This window comes from Schistocerca gregaria, chromosome 8 (assembly GCF_023897955.1).
Source record: "Schistocerca gregaria isolate iqSchGreg1 chromosome 8, iqSchGreg1.2, whole genome shotgun sequence".
Lineage (NCBI taxonomy): Eukaryota > Metazoa > Arthropoda > Insecta > Orthoptera > Acrididae > Schistocerca > Schistocerca gregaria.
Window position 1 is genome coordinate 495751614 of NC_064927.1, and position 21488 is coordinate 495773101.

The 21488-nt window shown below is 44.2% G+C and overlaps 1 protein-coding gene across 4 annotated transcripts in view; it reads left to right on the top strand.

Annotated features, from left to right (window-relative positions):
* The window catches only part of LOC126285460 (UDP-glucosyltransferase 2-like), a 185482-nt gene that overhangs the window by 64554 nt on the left and 99440 nt on the right, over nucleotides 1-21488 (top strand). Inside the window, exon 1 of one of the 4 annotated variants that reach the window (XM_049984872.1) lies at nucleotides 19403-19431. The exons of the other annotated variants lie outside the window; for them this stretch is intronic. Coding sequence (XP_049840829.1) covers nucleotides 19426-19431 — 6 coding nt within the window. The 5' untranslated portion in view covers nucleotides 19403-19425. Of the gene's footprint in view, nucleotides 1-19402; nucleotides 19432-21488 lie in introns of those variants that run through there. 4 annotated transcript variants of the gene reach the window in all.

Below are 21488 nucleotides of genomic sequence, written 5' to 3' on the forward strand. Positions count from 1 at the left end.
CTGCTGGAAGTGGTGATTCAAGTCTCTGTAGCGAGGAAGTTAAGACACATGCAGGAGAAGGTAAAAAAACGGTAGCCAAATCTAAAAACTGGGAAAACTGAGGGGTGAAAGATTGGCCTTTGCAGGGGCGAGTGGTCATTGATCCCGGAATGAGAAAACAAGGAAGAGAGGCCCCAACCACAACCACCCTGCCCCTGCTCCAGGAGAGAAGCAAAACCTTATATCTGGAAATATAAACCACTTTATGGACCAGTTCAGCCATCCATTAATCTTCTGCTAATATTAAATTTAGGGAATCTGAAAGAGTATACTTAGTAAGGATTGCAAAAAGAAGGGAACATTACACCAATCTATGAGATACTGTGAGTCTGGCTCCACAATCACACTGTGGAGGTAGTTTAGTTCATTATGCAAGAGGAAACTATGAGTGAGCCTGGTACGAGCAATGCGTAGATGGCATAATACAGTGGAGACAATTAGGAAATGGAGTGCAGTTTCATATATCACCCGTCGGACAGTAACTGGTCTTCGCCTATACATTTAGTCTCCAAAAAGGAAGGCAGAGTGCGCCTCCACGACGACTATTGTCGCCTGAATGCATGGACGCTATTAGACAATTACCCGATGCCTCACATACAAGACTTTGTGCAAGTACTTAGCGCAGCACGCAACTTCAGTGTCTTGCACTGCCGCAAGCCATACTTACAGATACCAGTGGAACAGAGTGACATACCAAAGACAGTAGTGATCACACCTTTTGGCGTGTACGAATTTTGTTACATGCCTTATGGTCTCATAAACGTGGCCCAAACCTGGCAGCGTTTTATAGACTCACTCATGTTTAGCTGCACATATTGCTACACATATCTCAAAGACACACTAATTTTTTCCCAATCCGACAGCTCTATAGAAGCTTTGATATTTGTAGTTGATCATATTCCAAACAGCTAGAAGTGAAACTGGACGACTTCGTGGTTACATAGTCATGGAGTGATATTTAGTGACAATCAGTAGGCCTGAAGCTGTATTTAAGACAGTTAATGTCAGCACACCACCTGCACCGTAATCATGTATCTTTTAACAAATGTAAGGATTCGCTTCGGCAAGTAGCATTGTGTTTTTCAAGGTCGACATCTAGAAGAAGAGGAGTACGTGATCAAGCAGACACTTCATAGATTCTCTCGGGCTAGTTGGGGGGAAACAGAATGACTGTTGGATCCTAATGAAGCCTGGTAGAATAAGCGAGCCTTAAACACGTAAAATATGGAAAAATATGGGAAATAAATATATAAAGAAGGGTAAAAATCCAGATACAGAATTGTTATTCAGCTTATCTACACACATTAAAAAAAGTTTTGCATCACCTCGGTTCCGAGAGTTCGGAACCTGTACAGAAAATTGGAATAGAGATCAACACAAACATCATTTCCGCCCTTTTTGTATTGCTCATGACAACCACACATTGCATGTTGAACCACCATAGAGCGAGACCTTCACAGGTGGTTGTCCAGATTGCTGCACACACCAGTACCTCTAACACCCAACAGCATGTTCTCTTGTATCAGCGGGGTCCCAGGTTCGATTCCCAGAAGGGTCGGGATTTTCTCCAGCCTCGAGATGACTAGGAGTTTGTGTTGTCCTCATCATTTCATCATCATTCATGTACGTGGCGAGATTGGACTGAGAAAAGTTTGGGAAGTTGTACAGGCGCTGATAACCGCACAGTTTAGCGCCCCACAAATCAAACATCATCATCTTGCATCGATGCATGCCTGTATTCGTTGTGACATATTATCCACAAGTTCATCAAGGCACTGTTGGTCCATATTGTCCCACTCCTCAATGGCGACTCACCGTAGATCCCTCAGAGTGGTTGGTGGGTCACGTCGTCAAACAGCCCTATTCAATCTATCCCAGGCACGTTCGATAGGGTTATGTCTGGAGAACATGCTGGCCTCTCTAGTCGAGCGATGCTGTTACCCTGGAGGAAGTCATTCACAAGATGTGCACGAGGGCGCGAGAATTGTCGTCCATGAAGAGGAATGCCTCGGCAATATGCTGCCGATATGGTTGCACTATCGGTCGGAGGATGGCATTCACGTATCGTACAGCCGTTATGGCACCTTCCATGGCCACCAGCGGCGTACGTCGGCCCCCATAATACCACCCCAAAACACCAGGGTACCTCCACTTTTCTGTACTCGCTGCACAGCGTGTCTAAGGCGTTCAGCCTGACCGACTTGCCTCCAAACACGTCTCCGACGATTGTCTGGTTGAAGACATATGCGACACTCATCGGTGAAGAGAACGTGATGCCAATCCAGAGCGGTCCATTCGGCATGTTGTCGGGCCCAACCGTACCGCGCTGCATGGTGTCGTGGTTGCAAAGCTGGATCTCTCCGTGGACATCGGGAGTGAAGTTGCGCATCATACAGCCTATTGCGCACAGTTTGAGTCGTAACACGACGTCCTGTGGCTGCACGAAAAGCATCATTCAACATGGTGGCGCTGCTGTGAGGGCTCCTCCGAGCCATAATTCGTAGGTAGTGGTCATCCACTGCAGTAGTAGCCCATGGGCGGCCTGAGCGAGGCATGTCATCGACAGTTCCTGTCTCTCTGTACCTCCTCCATGTCCGGACAACATCGCTTTGGTTCACTCCGAGACGCCTGGACACTTCCCTTGTTGAGAGCCCTTCCTGGCACAAAGTAACAATGCAGACACGATCGAACCGCGATACTGACCGTCTAGGCACGGTTGAACTACAGACAGCACAGCACGAGCTGTGTACCTCCTTCCTGGTGGAATGACTGGAACGGATCGGCTCTCGGACCCCCTCCGTCTAATAGGCGCTGCTCATGCATGGTCGTTTACATCTTCGGGCGGGTTTAGTGACATGTCTGAACAGTCAAAGGGGCTGTGTCTGTGATACAATATCCACAGTCAACGTCCGTCTTCAAGAGTTCTGGGAACCGCGGTGATGCATTTTTTTTTTCATGTGTGTATATTTACTGTAAAATACTAAAGGAGAGTGGTCATATGTTGACGTACTTGCAGAAAGAAAAAGTGGTGGTTTCTAGGGTGTGTTACATGCACATTACTTCACAACTACATGATACTTTGGACACAGAAGATAATTAGGTGCTCTGGATATTCTGTAGATTTTACGTAGTACTAGACATCACAGGATGGGGTTAACAAAAAATGCTGTATAATTATATGTATACATATAGCTAAACGATGTGACCATTTTTTTTTCAAAATGGGACACTGCGTATTGACATTCTATACAGTGACAGATAATATTTGGATAGGTCAGTTCTAATTAGGTGTTAGTGAGTGCTTTGCTATGTGGGAAGAGCTCGCCAGAGGCAACTTGTATCGCACTTTCCGCTATGCTAGCAGTGACCTGATGTTCTGTCAGGGTGTAAGCTACATGATGTGTCTCCCAAGGACTGTTAACTTGAGAATTTATTCCGGTAAAGGGCGAATCACCACAATGGTGAATGGCTTTTATATCGGTTTTGGCAGAACTAAGATGAGTTATTTGACAAAATAAGACAGGTAGTTTAGAAGTGTAAATATTATAGCGTAGTATGGTAAAAGACATAACCATTCTCCTCTACAGGTGCTGCTTAATCTGAAGTTACGGTTACATACTGACCGTAACACATCCCTCAAAAGAACTGACCAACATTTAAGAAGTACGAGTTTTATGTCAAAGGCGTAGAGCCGTGAGACAAGGATAGGCACAATATCATCGTTTGCTAATATAAACAATCCTCCACATTGCATAACTGTATACACTACACAGTTACCTATCGTATGTTAACCGGTGTGAGAATAGAACACGATTCAGAATCTAACTGAAGCACCCCGCTAACCTAGCAATGATTTGAAACATGTTTCAGATAATAATAACCCTCACGTTCCATTTTAAACCGATAATGTATGTAACAGATTATCAGAATGTACAAAACGAGTATCATAAAATCGATGCGCTGTGTGAGTGGACCTGGAGGGAAGCAGTCCCGCATATGATGCCTTTTTTGGTACTATCTGTCTTCATGTGCACCGTTTGTACATTTTTCCCTCAATTTTGAATTTCGCACCGTTTACGAAAATGTGAACAACTAGTTTCGAGAGAAAAACAACATTTTTGGGATTATAAATCACAAATGGGGTGACTTTGTATGACTGAGCTTATAAATCAAAAATCAGTAAATATTTTATTCTCTGCCTTCCCCACAGTGCGTAATTGATAAAGTGAGCTACACTGTTCAACAAAATAACACATAGACTCAGAGTAATAACTGCTGTATCACGGAAAACAATCAGGTAACGGAGTGACGTCACGTTCTGCCATTTTTTCGCCACATTATTTTATTTCTGCCACAGCCTCTGATAGTGATAACGTGTGTGTGTGTGTGTGTGTGTGTGTGTGTGTGTGTGTGTGTGTGTGTGTGTGTGTGTGCGTGCGTGCGTGCGTGCGCAGGTAAGACAGATAGAAAGATGACCGAACATACGCCATCAAGAGGGAAAAAAATCGTATCACGAAGGAATAATCTATTTAGGACGGAAATCGAGATACGTGATGTACACGTACAGACAAAAATAAGAATACAATTTCGGAAAAATTGCATGATTTATTGAAGCGAAAGAGTTTCACAAATTGAGCAAGACAATATCTCACTGTTCCACCTCTCGCCTTTTTCAAGCAGTTACTCTGGTTGACACTATTAATACAATTGTAGATTTTCCTCCTGAGGGATATAGTGCCAAATTCCATCCAACTAGAGCATTAGATCGTCAAAATCCCGAGGCGTTTGAAAGGCCCTACTCGTAATGCTCCATATGTACTGAATGGTGAAGACGGCACTGCTAGTCAAGGTAATGTTTGGTAAGCACGAGGACAAACGGAAATCGTAGTGCAGACTGTTCTACCTTGCTGTTTGGCAAGCACGAAAGGAAACGGTAAAAACTCTCTCCGTGTACAGGTAAACATTATCTTGCCGAAACGTAAGTCGAGGATGGTTTGCCACGAAGAGGAACAAAACGAGGCTAGCATCGTTACGCACCACTGTGCTGTAAGAGTGGGGTAAATGACAACCAGTTGGGTCCTACTGTGAAATCAAATGGCATTGAAGTCCATCCTTTCTTGTTGTTTGGCAAGCAAGGAGACAAGCAGTATAAACTCTCGCTATGTACAGGAGGACATTATCATGCTCAGATGTAAGTCCAGGATGGTTTGCCATGAAGGGCAACAAAACGAGGCTAGAAAATGATCAATGCGACAGGCTTATCTAGCATTAATACGTTCAGCTGATACTGCCTTATCTGACAGCCATTGTGAGTTATCGAGAATCATCCTGACGGCGCGTAACGTTAGCTCAAGTCACGATTATTTGATCAGCCATGCGACCACCTCATCCCTCATATATCGCTAGCTTCAAGGACTTTTCGCCAATCTATATAGGGAACACTTAGAACAGCTTATCTTATGATGAAGCACTTTACATTAAGGCAATGACGTAATTGTCTATTTCATCCGATGTGTCAAGGGAATTATATGTCACTTGCAGCGGTGCTTACAGTTTCACTGCAGTACGCTGGAATCATTGTCTTCTAAGTTGCCTCTGTATTAGCTCATTCTCAGTTTCGCTGAAACGCTTTATAGACCAGCCTGGGTCATTACTTCAAAATTCCCGAGGCTGATTTCACCCTGCGTCTCTGTCCAATGAAGTGGTGCACGCCTTATGGTTTGGAGGTAGCAGGGAAATTAAGCATCAGCTTTGCTTCACACCCGTTCTTTACCAAAGTCTGCCTGCGAGAATTCCTTCCCCTCTTGCCGCTCAGGGCCTGATATTTTTAATACACGTGAAATGCCATGTTTCTTATTGGAAGCAGGTTGTAGAGGACGCAATCTTGATGTAGGGTAAAATGAACAATTTTTTTGCTTCCTTGTTGTCAATCCTACTACAACACAAACGTGAGTACTCACAACGGACGTATTTACGCAGGTAAGTGCCATTTTCAGGAATGTTTCTGTATCGCTTAACGATGCGTCTCTGATGACTGATTGACAGCCACGATGCTAAAAGTATTCGAGGTCCTGTTAGCAAACGATGGCACACTCACTTTCAACATCTGCAAGTTGTTCTAATCACACGATACCCAATTGCCCCCTGGGACTTTTTGTATCTGTGTAACCATTGTGACGTAACACATGAGATGAGCCAGTTCCGTACACATGTCTCCCCACGTCACAACCAGCACCAGTCATGACCGAGCGGCGGTCGTCCCGAGTACTGGAGAAGCGCGATGCACCGCTGGACAGACAGTGCTGGCCACTCACTACAGACGCAGTGTTGTGTTAGCGGCGTTAATTCCCCAGTGCAGCTGCTGCTGGTCTACGACCAATGGTCACACACAGTGATGTTGCAGGGAGGCCATTACGTGTCCCCGGATGGCAGGCGCAGCTGTGAAGCCGTCACGTTCTGTTTGGTGCGCAATCTTGCGGTCCCCCACTGCACTCGTCCAGAACTGAGCCTACGGGTACGTCAGCCATCACGTTCCCCTGCAGTCCGACATGGGGCCACCGTAACATCCGAGTGTCGCACAGATTCGACCAGCGGCCACTGCCTCGTTGCGTCATTCTTACGAATTCGCCGAAGCCATATGTCAGGACAACAGCCTGTATTTTAAATCAAATTATTATTTATACAGTTTCAAATGACATCGAAAGTCAGTTTTAAGCAAGATTCATCGCATCAAAATAAAATTCGATGGTCCTTGCTGATTGCCGCTTGGGTTTGCATGTAAACCGTATTTATAACATACGGGGTATTCAAAAAAAACTCTCCGCAGTGCCGTACGATTGTTAGCCGTGCGTGCCGTACGATTATTCGCCTACTTGGGTTACTTCCCTTCAAATGGACTCCCCCAACATTCCACTGTTTCGTTGTCCGCCCCCGGTAGCTCAATTGTCGCCGGCACGGTAGCTCGGCGTGTTCGGTCAGAGGGTTAGCTGCCCCCTGTAATAAAAAAACTGAGTTAATCGATCAGCAACGAACTTAAACAGATGCCTTACTGCGTCCGCCCCGAGCAGATACAACGAACGAAAGTGAACATAATGAGGCTAAAAAAAAAAAAAAAAAAAAAAAAAAGTGGCCAGCGCGACGGCACGGGTTCGATTCCCGGCTGGGTCAGAGATTTTCCTCGCTCAGAGACTAGGTGTTGTGTTGTCCTATTCATCATCATTACATCCCCATCGACGCGGGAGTCGCCGGAGTGGCGTCAAATCGAAAGACTTGCACCAGGCGAGCGGTCTACCCGACGGGAGGCCCTCGTCACACGCCTTTCATTCCACTGCTTCATTTACACTCCTGGAAATGGAAAAAAGAACACATTGACACTGGTGCGTCAGACCCACCATACTTGCTCCGGACACTGCGAGAGGGCTGTACAAGCAATGATCACACGCACGGCACAGCGGACACACCAGGAACCGCGGTGTTGGCCGTCGAATGGCGCTAGCTGCGCAGCGTTTGTGCACCGCCGCCGTCAGTGTCAGCCAGTTTGCCGTGGCATACGGAGCTCCATCGCAGTCTGTAACACTGGTAGCATCCCGCGACAGCGTGGACGTGAACCGTATGTGCAGTTGATGGACTTTGAGCGAGGGCGTATAGTGGGCATGCGGGAGGCCGGGTGGACGTACCGCCGAATTGCTCAACACGTGGGGCGTGAGATCTCCACAGTACATCGACGTTGTCGCCAGTGGTCGGCGGAAGGTGCACGTGCCCGTCCACCTGGGACCGGACCGCAGCGACGCACGGATGCACGCCAAGACCGTAGGATCCTACGCAGTGCCGTAGGGGACCGCACCGCCACTTCCCAGCAAATTAGGGACACTGTTGCTCCTGGGGTATCGGCGAGGTGGCGCAGTCGTTAGCACACTGGACTCGTATTCGGGAGGACGACGGTTCAATCCCGTCTCCGGCCATCCTGATTTAGGTTTTCCGTGATTTCCCTAAATCGTTCCAGGCAAATGCCGGGATGGTTCGTTTGAAAGGGCACGGCCGATTTCCTTCCCTAACCCGAGCTTGCGCACCGTCTCTAATGACCTCGTTGTCGACGGGACGTTAAACAACACTAACCTAACCTAACAGCGAGCGCCTCTACTGCCAGCTAATAAAAGATTCAAACTACTGAAGTCACTAATTACTGATAGGCGTAGTTAGCAAATGAAAGATTTTGATAGAGAACAAACAATGTATTTACCTTAATAGTGTTCAAGACATAATATACAGGGTGTTACAAAAACCTTCAGGAAACATTGTTCACACACAAAGAAAGAAAATATGTTACGTGGACATGTCTCCGAAAACGCTTACTTTCCATGTTAGAGCTCATTTTATTAATTCTCTTCAAATCACATTAATCATGGAATGGAAACACACAGCAACACAATGTACCAGCGTGACTTCAAACACTTTGTTACAGGAAATGTTCAAAGTGTCCTCCGTTAGAAAGGATACATGCATCCACCCTCCGTCGCATGGAATCCCTGATGCGCTGATGCAGCCCTGGAGAATGGCGTATTGTATCCACAATACGAGCACGAAGAGTCTCTACATTTGGTACCGGGGTTGCGTAGTTAACAGCTTTCAAATGCCCCCATAAATGAAAGTCAAGTGGGTTGAGGTCAGGAGAGCGTGGAGGCCGTGGAATTGGTCCGCCTTTACCAATCCATCGGTCACCGAATCTGTTGTTGAGAAGCGTACGAACACTTCGATTGAACTGTGCAGGAGCTCCATCGTGCATGAACCACATGTTGTGTCGTACTTGTAAAGGCACATGTTCTAGCAGCACGGGTAGAGTACCCCGTATGAAATCATGATAACGTGCTCCACTGAGCGTAGGTGGAAGAACATGGGGCCCAATCAAAACATCACCAACAATGCCTGCCCGAACGTTCACAGAAAAGCTGTGTTGATGACGTGATTGCACAACTGCGTGCGGATTCTCGTCAGCCCACAAATGTTGATTGTGAAAATTTACAATTTGATCATGTTGGAATGAAGCCTCATCCGTAAAGAGAACATTTGCACTGAAATGAGGATTGACACATTGTTGGATGAACCATTCGCAGAAGTGTACCCGTGGAGGCCAATCAGCTGCTGAGAGTGCCTGCACACGCTGTACATGGTTCGGAAACAACTGGTGCTCCCGTAGCACTGTCCAAACAGTGACGGGAGCAACGTTACCTTGTATAGCAGCAACTTCTCTGACGCTGACATTAGGGTAATAGTCAACTGCATGAGGAATTGCCTCGTCCCTTGCAGGTGTCCTCGTCGTTCTATGTCTTCCCCAGTCGCGAGTCATAGGCTGGAATGTTCCGTGCACCCTAAGACGCCGATCAATCGCTTCGAACGCCTTCCTGTCGGGACACCTTCGTTCTGTAAATCTATCTCGATACAAACGTACCGCGCCATGGCTATTGCGGCGCGCTAATCCATACATCAAATGGGCATCTGCCAACTCCGCATTTGTAAACATTGCACTGACTGCAAAACCACGTTCGTGATGAACACTAACCTGTTGATGCTACGTACTGATGTGCTTGATGCTAGAACTGCAGAGCAATGAGTCGCATGTCAACACAAGCACCGAAGTCAACACTGCCTTCCTTCAATTGGGCCAACTGGCGGTGAATTGAGGAAGTACAGTACATATTGACGAAACAAAAATGAGCTCTAACATGGAAATTAAGCGTTTCCGGACACATTTCCACATAACATCTTTTCTTTATTTGTGTGTGAGTAATGTTTCCTGAAAGTTTGGCCGTACCTTTTTGTAACAACCTGTGTATAGCAGTTCATGACATCCAGTCTTACAAATTTACTGTCTCTGATGGACACACGTCCAGATCATCCGCTCTCAAAACTCCGCCATCTCTCTCCCCACATCCACCACTGCTGGCTACTCACCTCCAACTGCGCAACGCTACGCGCTGTTAACGGCCAACTGCCCAACACTACAATGGCAAATTCCAACCATGCCGACCAGCCTCAGACTGCACATAGCACAGTCAGTGATTTTAATACAGAGCGCTACGTGGCGTTACCAACATAAAAACCTAAACAGCCTACTTACAAAACTACTCGATACTCCTGATGAAATGTCCACGAGTCGAACAAGTCAGTAAGAAAACTCGCTCAGGAAATCTAAGTTAGTATCGGAACGGCCCACACAGCTGTAAGGAAAATATTAGAACTTTTCCCATACAAAGTGACAGTCGTGCAAGAACTGAAAAATACTGTTCATGGCAAGAGACTGCATTATTGGCAATGGCTCAAAAATTTCGTTCAACAAAATGGAAAGGATATTCTTAAACAAACGTTTTTCTCTGATGAGGCGTGGTTTCATTTATCAGGGTACATGAACTCCCAAAATTCTCGTATGTGGAATACTGCAAATCCGTTCTATATTCATGAGAAGCCACTTCTGCGAAAATACGAGTTTGGATTGCAATTTCTAGACGACGGATTGTGGGTCCCATATTTTTCAACGAAACAATAAACGCACAACGATACTGCAGTGATATTCTGTACCCATTCAAAGGAGAACTTGTGTTAAGTGAAGTACTCAACGGTTATTTTCAACAAGATGGTGCAACGCCGCATACAGCTCGCGTTTCAATGTCACTGCTTTTTGGCGATCGCATAATTTCACAGGGACTTTTGCCTCCACGACCGCTGACCTAACACCGCCCGACTTTTTCTTCTGATGCGCAGCGAAAGCAACTGCCTATTAAAACCGTCCACAATCTACCGATGAATTGAAATCTGCAATATCCACGTTCACGACCTCTGTTGCAGAAGAAATGTTACAGCTTGTGTTTGGAAACATAATTAGAAGAATTGAATTGTGTATTCAACAACAGCGAGGACACTTTCAACATTTAATGTGAAAACTTGTAAGCGTAAATTAATATTAAATAAATTAATAACTTGTATTTCACTGAGTTTCATTTCGGTATACTCACTGCGGCATACGGCACGCGCGGCTATCAATCATACGGCACTGCGGAGAGACTTTTTGAACACCATGTACGATGGGGCCGGTATGACACTGAGATCGATGAGCTAAAAACATACGAAACTAAGACGCAAAACAAAGTAGAACGGAGTTGAAATACATATCGATTTCGACACCGGTACGAAATTGACCTGCCTATTGAAACGCCCGGTTAAATCCGCAGGACAGAACAGGTAGTTGGAATTGTGGAAAGGGGGCAAAAATGATCGTCTGTCAGTTACACTCTAACACTTTTGTTGTTGTGGTCTTCAGTCCTGAGACTGGTTTGATGCAGCTCTCCATGCTACTCTATCCTGTGCAAGCTTCTTCATCTCCCAGTACCTACTGCAACCTACATCCTTCTGAATCTGCTTAGTGTATTGATCTCTTGGTCTCCCTCTACGACTTTTACCCTCCACGCTGCTCTCCAATGCTAAATTTATGATCCCTTGATGCCTCAAAACATGTCCTACCAACCGGTCCCTTCTTTTTGTCAAGTTGTGCCTCAATCACCTCTTCTCCCCAATTCTATTCAATACCTCCTCATTAGTTATGTGATCTACCCATCTAATCTTCAGCATTCTTCTGTAGCACCACATTTCGAAAGCTTCTATTCTCTTCTTGTCCAAACTAGTTATCGTCCATGTTTCACTTTCATACAAGGCTACACTCCATACAAATACTTTCAGAAACGACTTCCTGACACTTAATTCTATACTCGATGTTAACAAATTTCTCTTCTTCAGAAACGATTTCCTTGCCATTGCCAGTCTATATTTTATATCCTCTCTACTTCGATCATCATCAGTTATTTTACTCCCTAAATAGCAAAACTCCTTTACTACTTAAAGTGTCTCATTCCCTAGTCTAATTCCCTCAGCATCACCAGATTTAATTTGACTGCATTCCATTATCCTCGTTTTGCTTTTGTTGATGTTCATCGTATATCCTGCATTCAAGACACTGTCCATTCCGTTCAACTGCTCTTCCAAGTCCTTTGCTGTCTCTGACAGAATTACAATGTCATCGGCGAACCTCAAAGTTTTTATTTCTTCTCCATGAATTTTAATACCTACTCCGAATTTTTCTTTTGTTTCCTTTACTGCTTGTTCAACATACAGATTGAATAACATCGGGGAGAGGCTGCAACCCTGTCTCACTCCCTTCCCAACCACTGCCTCCCTTTCATGCCCCTCGACTCTTATAACTGCCATCTGATTTCTGTACAAATTGTAAATAGCCTTACGCACCCTGAATTTTACCCCTGCCACCTTCAGAATTGGAAAGACAGTATTCCAGTTAACATTGTCAACAGCTTTCTCTAAGTCTACAAATGCTAGAAACGTAGGTTTGCCTTTTCTTAATCTTTCTTCTAAGATAAGTCGTAAGATTAGTATTGCCTCACGTGTTCCAACATTTCTACGGAATCCAAACTGATCTTCCCCGAGGTCGGCTTCTACCAGTTTTTCCATTCGTCTGTAAAGAATTCGCGTTAGTATTTTGCAGCTGTGACTTATTAACCTGATAGTTCGGTAATTTTCACATCTGTCAATACATGCTTTCTTTGGGATTGGAATTATTATATTCTTCCTGAAGTCTGAGGGTATTTCGCCTGTCTCATACATCTTACTCACCAGATGGTAGAGTTTTGTCATGACTGGCTCTCCCAAGGACGTCAGTAGTTCTAATGGAATGTTCTCTACTCCCAGGGCCTTGTTTCGACTCAGGTCTTTCAGTGCCCGGTCACACTCTTCACGCAGTATCTTATCTCCCATTTCGCCTTCATCTACATCCTCTTCCCTGTCCATAATATTGTCCTCAAGTTCATCGCCCATGTATAAACCCTCTATATACTCCTTCCACCTTTCTGCCTTCCCTTCTTTGGTTAGAACTGGGTTTCCATCTGAGCTCTTGATATTCATGCAAGTGATTCTCTTCTCTCCAAAGGTCTCTTTAATTTTCTTGTAGGCAGTATCTATCTTACCCCTAGTGAGATAAGCCTCTACATCCTTACATTTGTCCTCTAGCCATCCCTGCTTAGCCATTTTACATTTCCTGTCGATCTCATTTTTGAGACGTTTGTATTCCTTTTTGCCTGCTTCATTTACTGCATTTTTATATTTTCTCCTTTCATCAATTAAATTCAATATATCTTCTGTTACCCAAGGATTTCTACTAGCCCTCGTCTTTTTACCTACTTGATCCTCTGCTGCCTTCACTACTTCATCCCTCAAAGCTACCCATTCTTCTTCTGTTGTATTTCATTCCCCCCATTCCTGTCAATTGTTCCCTTATGCTCTCCCTGAAACACTCTACAACCTCTGGTTCTTTCAGTCTATCCAGGTCCGATCTCCTTAATTTAGCACCTTTTTGTAGTTTCTTCAGTTTTAATCTACAGTTTATAACCAATAGATTGTGGACAGAGTCCACATCTGCCCCTGGAAATGTCTTACAATTTAAAACTTGATTCCTAAATCTCTGTCTTACCATTATGTAATCTATCTGATACCTTTTAGTATCTCCAGCATTCTTCTATGTATACAACCTTCTTTTATGATTCTTGAACCAAGTATCAGCTATGATTAAGTTATGCTCTGTGCAAAATTCTACCAGACGGCTTCCTCTTTCATTTTTTCCCCCCAATCCATATTCACCTACTATGTTTCCTTCTCTCCCTTTTCCTACTGACGAATTCCAGTCACCCATGACTATTAAATTTTCGTCTCCCTTCACTACCTGAATAATTTCTTTTATCTCATCATACATTACATCAATTTCTTCATCGTCTGCAGAGCTAGTTGGTATATAAACTTGTACTACTGTAGTAGGTGTGGGCTTCGTATCTATCTTGGCCACAATAATTCGTTCACTATGCTGTTTGTAGTAGCTGTTGATATACTTTACGGGATGTGAGGTCGTGGTCCAAGAACTTTTTCTGCTCCTTACGTTTCGTCCAGGACTGCGCCGGACTTCCTCTGAGGCGCTGCTCCGCTGAGTCTTGCCCACTGACTGGTCGGGTGTCTGAGAGAGACTTATATATTGTGAGAAAGGGGGGGCGTGGTTCAGGTGACACGTGATGAGCAATGATAATCCATAACAAAGATAAGGTTGACTATCGATTACCACCTTGTCAAGATAAAAATTTTTAGCAATTTTGTAGAGCCACTGTCCATATATCGCTGAGTTTCATAGCCTCCTCTTTCCTATTAAAATTATCGTGATGTTTATAAATTTCAATAGCTTCTCTGTATAGGCGTGGATAGTAATTTAACGTTGCAGATAAAACTTCGGTATCCGAAAACTTCACTTGGTGGTTTCCTGGTTGAAGAGCATGTTCCGCTACAGCTGATTTTTCTATTTTTCCAAGTCGACAAAGACTTTTATGCTCTTTCAGTCGCGTATTTACGCTTCTTTTGGTAGTACCAATATAAACTTTCCCACGGGTACATGGAATTTTATACACACCACATGTCGACAGAGGAGGGCGTTTATCCTTCAGAGATCGTAGTACTTGACTTATTTTCTTTGTTGGTTTAAAGACCGGTGTTATGTCATGTTTTCGTAAAATCTTACTGATCCGATCTGTTACTTTTTTAATAAAAGAAAACAAAGAAAATAAGTCAAGTACAACGATCTGTGAAGGATAAACGCCCTCCTCTGTCGACATGTGGCGTGTATAAAATTCCATGTACCTGTGGGAAAGTTTATATTGGTGCTACCAAAAGAAGCGTAAATACGCGACTGAAAGAGCATAAAAGTCTTTGTCGACTTGGAAAAATAGAAAAATCAGCTGTAGCGGAACATGCTCTTCAACCAGGAAACCACCAAGTGAAGTTTTCGGATACCGAAGTTTTATCTACAACGTTAAATTACTATCCACGCCTATAAAGAGAAGCTATTGAAATTTATAAACATCACGATAATTTTAATAGGAAAGAGGAGGCTATGAAACTCAGCGATATATGGACAGTGGCTCTACAAAATTACTAACAATTTTTTCTTGACAAGGTGGTAATCGATAGTCAACCTTATCTTTGTTATGGATTATCACTGCTCATCACGTGTCACCTGAACCACGCCCCCCTTTCTCACAATATATAAGTCGCTCTCAGACACCCGACCAGTCAGTCGGCATGACTCAGCGGAGCAGCGCCTCTGAGGAAGTCCGGCGCAGTCCTGGATGAAACGTAAGGAGCAGAAAAAGTTCTTGGACCACGACCTCACATCCCGGAAAGTATTTCAGCAGCCATGTCACCCAGTCGTGAAAGCCTTCATTCTACAATCTGTTTGTAGTAGCTTACACGCATTCCAATTTTCCTATTCATTATTAAACCTACTCCTTCATTACCCCTATTTGATTTTGTGTTAATAACCCTGTAGTCACCTGACCAGAAGTCTTGTTCCTCCTGCCACCGAACTACACTAACTCCCACTATATCTAACTTTAACCTATCCATTTCCCTTTTTAAATTTTCTAACCTACCTGCCCGATTAAGGGATCTGACATTCCACGCTCCGATCCGTAGAACGCCAGTTTTCTTTCTCCTGATAACGACGTCCTCTTGAGTAGTCCCCGCCCGGAGATCCGAATGGGGGACTATTTTACCTCCGGAATATTTTACCCAAGACGACGCCATAATCATTTAATCATACAGTAAAGCTGCATGCCCTCGGGAAAAATTACGGCTGTAGTTTCCCCTTGCTTTTTGCCGTTCGCAGTACCAGCACAGAAAGGCCGTTTTGGTTAATGTTACAAGGTCAGATCAGTCAATCATCCAGACTGTTGCCCCTGCAACTACTGAAAAGGCTGCTGCCCCTCTTCAGGAACCACACGTTTGTCTGGCCTCTCAACAGATACCCCTCCGTTGTGGTTGCACCTACGGTACCGCTATCTGTATCGCTGAGGCACGCAAGCCTCCCCACCAACGGCAAGGTCCATGGTTCATGGGGGGGACTCTAACACACGTAACTTTATTTAGTTGTCCAAACATTGCAGCGCAAATTTCCGAGCTTAACTATCGACTGAATATGTCACACAACCTTATGGCTTAAGGGCACAACCTCTTTCATTTTTAAAACGGCTGAAGGCCCATGATTTAAAATACAACTATAATAAATTTTCAAAAGGCAGAAAGCGCAAGGTTTTATCCTTACATAATATTTCAAATGAGGCTGAAGGCCCAAACAATCTAACACTTAACAATAAGGAATTTTACTTTTAAAACGGCTGGAGGCCCATGATTCAAAACACAACTACAATATATTTTTACAAGGCAGAAAGCCCAAGGCTTTATCCTTAAATAATTATTTTCTAAATGAGGCTAAGGCCCAAATAATCTAATATTTAACAAGTAAGGAATTTAAATTTTAAAACAGCTTAAGGCCCATTGTTATAACCCAACTAAAAGCATACAAATTCAAACCATCGGCTATGAGCCATTAAAATACATAATGAAACACCAATAAGAAAAGGCAGTACAGCCAGCGGCTCTCAGAAGTTTCCAAGGGTCGGTCTGCACTTGAAATATTAACGTTCGCTTAGGGGAGACAGGTAGTCGGCCCAACTGTATCCAATCCAAAGCAAACCCAACCAAGAAACAGTCAACGGACCCACCAACAAGACGATTTGCTTTTTCAGCCGACCAGTACACAAGGAACTCCAATGCCAAAACGTAAAAGGCGTAGCCGCCCACAACCAAGTATGTATAATCTGTCAAAACTACACACACGTGTTGAACAGCGACAACACGGTGAGGAAAGGACACTGCCTGAATTTCACGTCAGCGGCCAGGGCAGGTAACCGGAACGCTAACGGCCACAAGGCAGAAAATTCCGCTGGTCCACTTGGACTTGAAATAACCAGAATACAGTTGAACTCCACCGGCTGGTGGCCAAAGTTTCGCCAACCCGAACACTGGCTGTTGCTCACAGGAATAACCCCAACAGCCAACCATGAAAACCAACGACACAATGTGAACAGACAGGCTTCGGTAATTAAACCGCCACTCAACTTTGATGTCCTGGGTCAGTGAGCCACAAACCCCGTAGCAGTCGGAACAGCTCCCACACACTCGGACACTGCGTAGAGACCGCCAGCAGGCCCGGGCTACTGCGACGCGTGGAGATTTCCTGGCTGATCCACACCAACCGACCGACTGCCACGCATTAGCACTGAGACTGCACTAAATAACTGAGCAGTCGACTTCACAAGCTACGCACAGTTTCACGAACACTTGCACGAAGGACTAGACAATACTAACGGCATCCACTGTGCAAGAACAAAGACGAATCACGAGTCGGCACACGCAGGCAACCCATAAGCGATCGCCGACCAACACACACGTCGTCCGACAAGACGACCGACCAAGCTGGTCGACAATCAGGTGGTACGTATCGGCAACCGTCGGGCGAGTCGTGGCTGTCCGGACCTCACTGCAGCCGCGCCCAGACTGTTTTCCGGATCCTAAGCCAAACATTGCTAGGTCCGAACTGCACTGCTAGCGCCTCCCAACTCACTGGCAGATCCGAATGGCCTCCCAACACACGATGACTGGGAAGTAATAGCAGTCAGCAAAGATAATACGCCAGGGCGTATATCGATAAGCGCCGCTGCTGCCGCTCACGGGCAGGCAAGGCGGCAACTCAGTGACACCAGTAATTAACATAACGAGGTGGTAGTACGGTAAAAATAGGATGTCAAATGAGATATGGCACAAACACGAGCCACGCACGGCTCACCTGTTTGGCAGAGATGCGATCCAATGTTCCTTAGGACAAACAAGCATGTCCGAAAGAATTTGTTACAATCACAGGCACTGAAATACCGTATTAATACCCGATACAAGGCTAGCGACTTTTCATTAAATGTCTCCCCTGTACAGGAATTGTAGGAAGTGTACTTGCGGAGGTCAATAATACGCAAACGACGGCAAATGGAAGTTTGAGTCTGGAGTGAAGTGTGCACGGATAGTAGAAATGCTCAAGGCGACTGTTGGCGAGTAGTGGTATATCCGGGTTCGAGTCCCGGTCTGGCACAAATTTTCGATGCCGTCATTCCATTCTAGTCACAGCTGGAGGTTGCACGTATTCGCAACTGCGAATACGTTTCCTGTATATGCGTCAAATTACTGCATCTGATTAGCATATTATAAATTTTGAATCGGTTTATGTCAAGGTAAAGTATCTTGAAAATTATCGATGTTTTAGCTGACGAACAGTAATTAGAACTTTGTCATTTTCCCGAAACAAATTCCCTGTTCCGAGATATTTTGATCTTGTGCTTCGACTGAGACACATACTTTGTTTTAAAATTCTATATACAGTAACTGTCAAATAATATGGAGAGCGGTGTTCAAACGCGAGATGTGATGGCACTGATTGGCAGAAGCTATCTCCCACGTCAATGCGAATAAGAGGTGGTTCCGAGTTTCAACAAATGTTGGCAGTGAGGGGTGGAAATTCTGAAAAGGAAACCAAAAGCGAAAACTTTGAATCACAAGATGAACACTGATATCGTAATTATAAGAAAAGTGACGGACAATTTCAAGCAATTTTATGCTGTAGCCTAAAGTGACTGTGACGTCACAGCGGAACCAACTTTTATCACGCGAAAATTTATGTTACAGTGAACAGAGATCTTTCCGCTCGAAGCAGTCGGTTAGATTCAGATCCATCGCCTGTAGTCGGTCTAAGGTTACGAAAGGCAGAGGAGAGAATTCAGCAGAGTCACGTCGCAGTAACAGAGGGATGGACGGCAGGGATTTCTTTCGTTTGTTTGGTACAGAAAACTAACCAGAGTTAGCCTCCACGAGTAGTCAAGCTGAGTCACCCTGCCTCACCTACACTACCGACTGACTCCTCCAGTTTCTCGTTTCCTAATTCAGGGTAATCGGTATGAAGCGCTGACAACTCTGTTATTTGGACCCAACATGCTAGGAACACACCGGTTCTCTCTCTCTCTCTCTCTCTCTCTCTCTCTCTCTCTCTCTCACTGACACACACACACACATACACACACACACACGCACACACACGCATAAGCGTGCATTCTTTTGCTCGCCTCAAAGTAGAAAATCTGTGGCAACGTATCGATCACTGCATGACGAAGCTGCTCTGATAAGGACATCTGCGATTACCAGCTCGCAGTTGATTGGTATCGATATCGTCTAACACGAATTCACAGATCGGCTGCGACGATAGCGTGCAGAAACCTGTTCGTCGAGGCGTTCCCGCTTACGACTGATCTGCGCAGATACTCTCCAGCGGTATCATATCTGCACGGCTCAGGGCGATATAAGTCTGCAGCCCTCAGAGCAGTTTATCAGTCCGGTACGGTGAAACGGCGAGACATGAAGGTGAGCATACATATCACATTAATCTGGAGGCACGTGGGGATGACCGAGTCACGTGCTTTACAGGTACCACTGTGTTTGCTCACAGAAGCCTGCAGTGCTGGCATCGCATAGACCAGAGTGAACTCACGGAAGTAAACACAGCCTTTAGACAGCTTCTTATCTGATTGCTCTGTATAGGACTCACGTTGCCATTTGTTCACACTTGTACTGTGACGACTCTGGTGGTATCCTGATTCGCCAGCAGTGGTATGCCTAGCTCTTTTCTGGCCCCAAAAGTACTGGTACATTTTATTTTCGAGGCGTCGTACTTTGTACTGGGAAACGATGAAGGGCCATCGTCTCTCAGAGAATTGGAACAGTTCATTTGGGAGAAATCATATTGGTCAACAAGCTACATTACCTGTTGCCGCCCCACACAATGTTCTACGATTTATCGCCGTTGTTGTTGTTGTTTTTTTGTTTTTTTTTTGTTACACGCTGTATAATTTTGTCCAGCCTTTTTGTCTTCGGGAGTGTCTGAAAGCCGTTAGATAGTTTCGACTTCCATTGATCAGTCTCACGGTAACCGTTATGATGTGGAACGTCTCAAGTGCATACGAAATGCACGCATGAAGCAAGGTTTTCTTTTTTTTTTAAGGTTAAAATCTTTATTATCTACCCCATTCGCTTAAATGGTACAACATGCATATATTATACCTATAGATTTATTTGTTTCTGTTCAAGAATTCATCTGTGGTGTGGAAGGACTTGTCAAGGTGATATTATTTTAATTAATCTTTAAAACTATTACTGCTGTCAGTCAGACATTGTATTTCATCTGGTAATTTAGCGACAAGTTTTACAGTAGCAAATTTTACCCCTTTCTGTGCCAAAGATAGGCTAAGTAGAGGATACTGTAAGTCTTTATTTCTTCTGGTATTATAATCATAAATGTCTCTGTTGTTTTTAAACTGATCCATGTTGTTGAGAACAAATTTCATTACTGAACAAACACAGCGTGAGGCTGTTGTAAGAATTCCTAACCTGTTAAACAGATGCCAACAAGATGTGCGACTATGAGCCCCACACATTATTTTAACCACTTTCTTTTGAGTACTGAATACTTTTTGCCTAAGTGTTGAGTTACCCCAAAACATTATTCCGTACGACATCAGAGAGTGAAAGTATGCAAAGTATGTTAGCTTGCTAATTTCTATACCCTCAAAATTAGTAATTACTCTGATTGCAAAATTTGCTAAACCTAGTCGCTTTAAGAGATCCAAAATACGAATTTTCCAATTAAGATTCTCATCCATATGTACACCCAGAAAGTTAGTATGCTCTACTCTACTGACTTATGTTGTGTTATACTGTATTTATTGAAGGAACTGTACTGCTTGCAATAGAAAATTGGATGTACTGAGTTTTTTCAAAGTTCAGAGCGAGCCTATTCACAGAAAACCAATCAATAACTTTTCTAAATACTTTATTTGAATCATTTCCTATTGGAGTCTCTTTTGCTGGATTAATAATGATGCTTGTATCATCAGCAAACAGTGTCAGTTTACCTTGTTGTTTCAGATAATTAAGGAGATCATTCACATACTTCAAGAACAGCAGTAACGATCGGTAAAGAACTTAGTAGCGCTATGCTTTAGTCACAAATGATATTTGAGAACTGTAAAAATCCAAACTCACAATGTGTAGAACATAGCTCGACTGGCTGTTCTTTGGATTACGTCAGAAGCTTGTAGTGCTACACCATTCTGCATCGTAAACTTCTTAATTAGAAATCAAGTTGGGACAGTCTTCTGGTACTATGGCAAAAGAAAGACCAATTGTGAGCTCCCTCTTCTTGCTCTTTAATGAGACAAACATGGCTTACTAATGTGACCAATTTGGGAATGGTAGTAATGTGGTATCTTTGTGAAACGTATGTTTTCTCTTTTGTGATAGTTATATAGCTTCTGCTCATAAATATTAGTTTGAGTAAATATTTATATCGTTCTATTTCTCCGTTGTTGTTGTTGTGCTCTTCTGCCCGAAGACTGGCCCGATGCAGCTCTCCACGCTGCTTC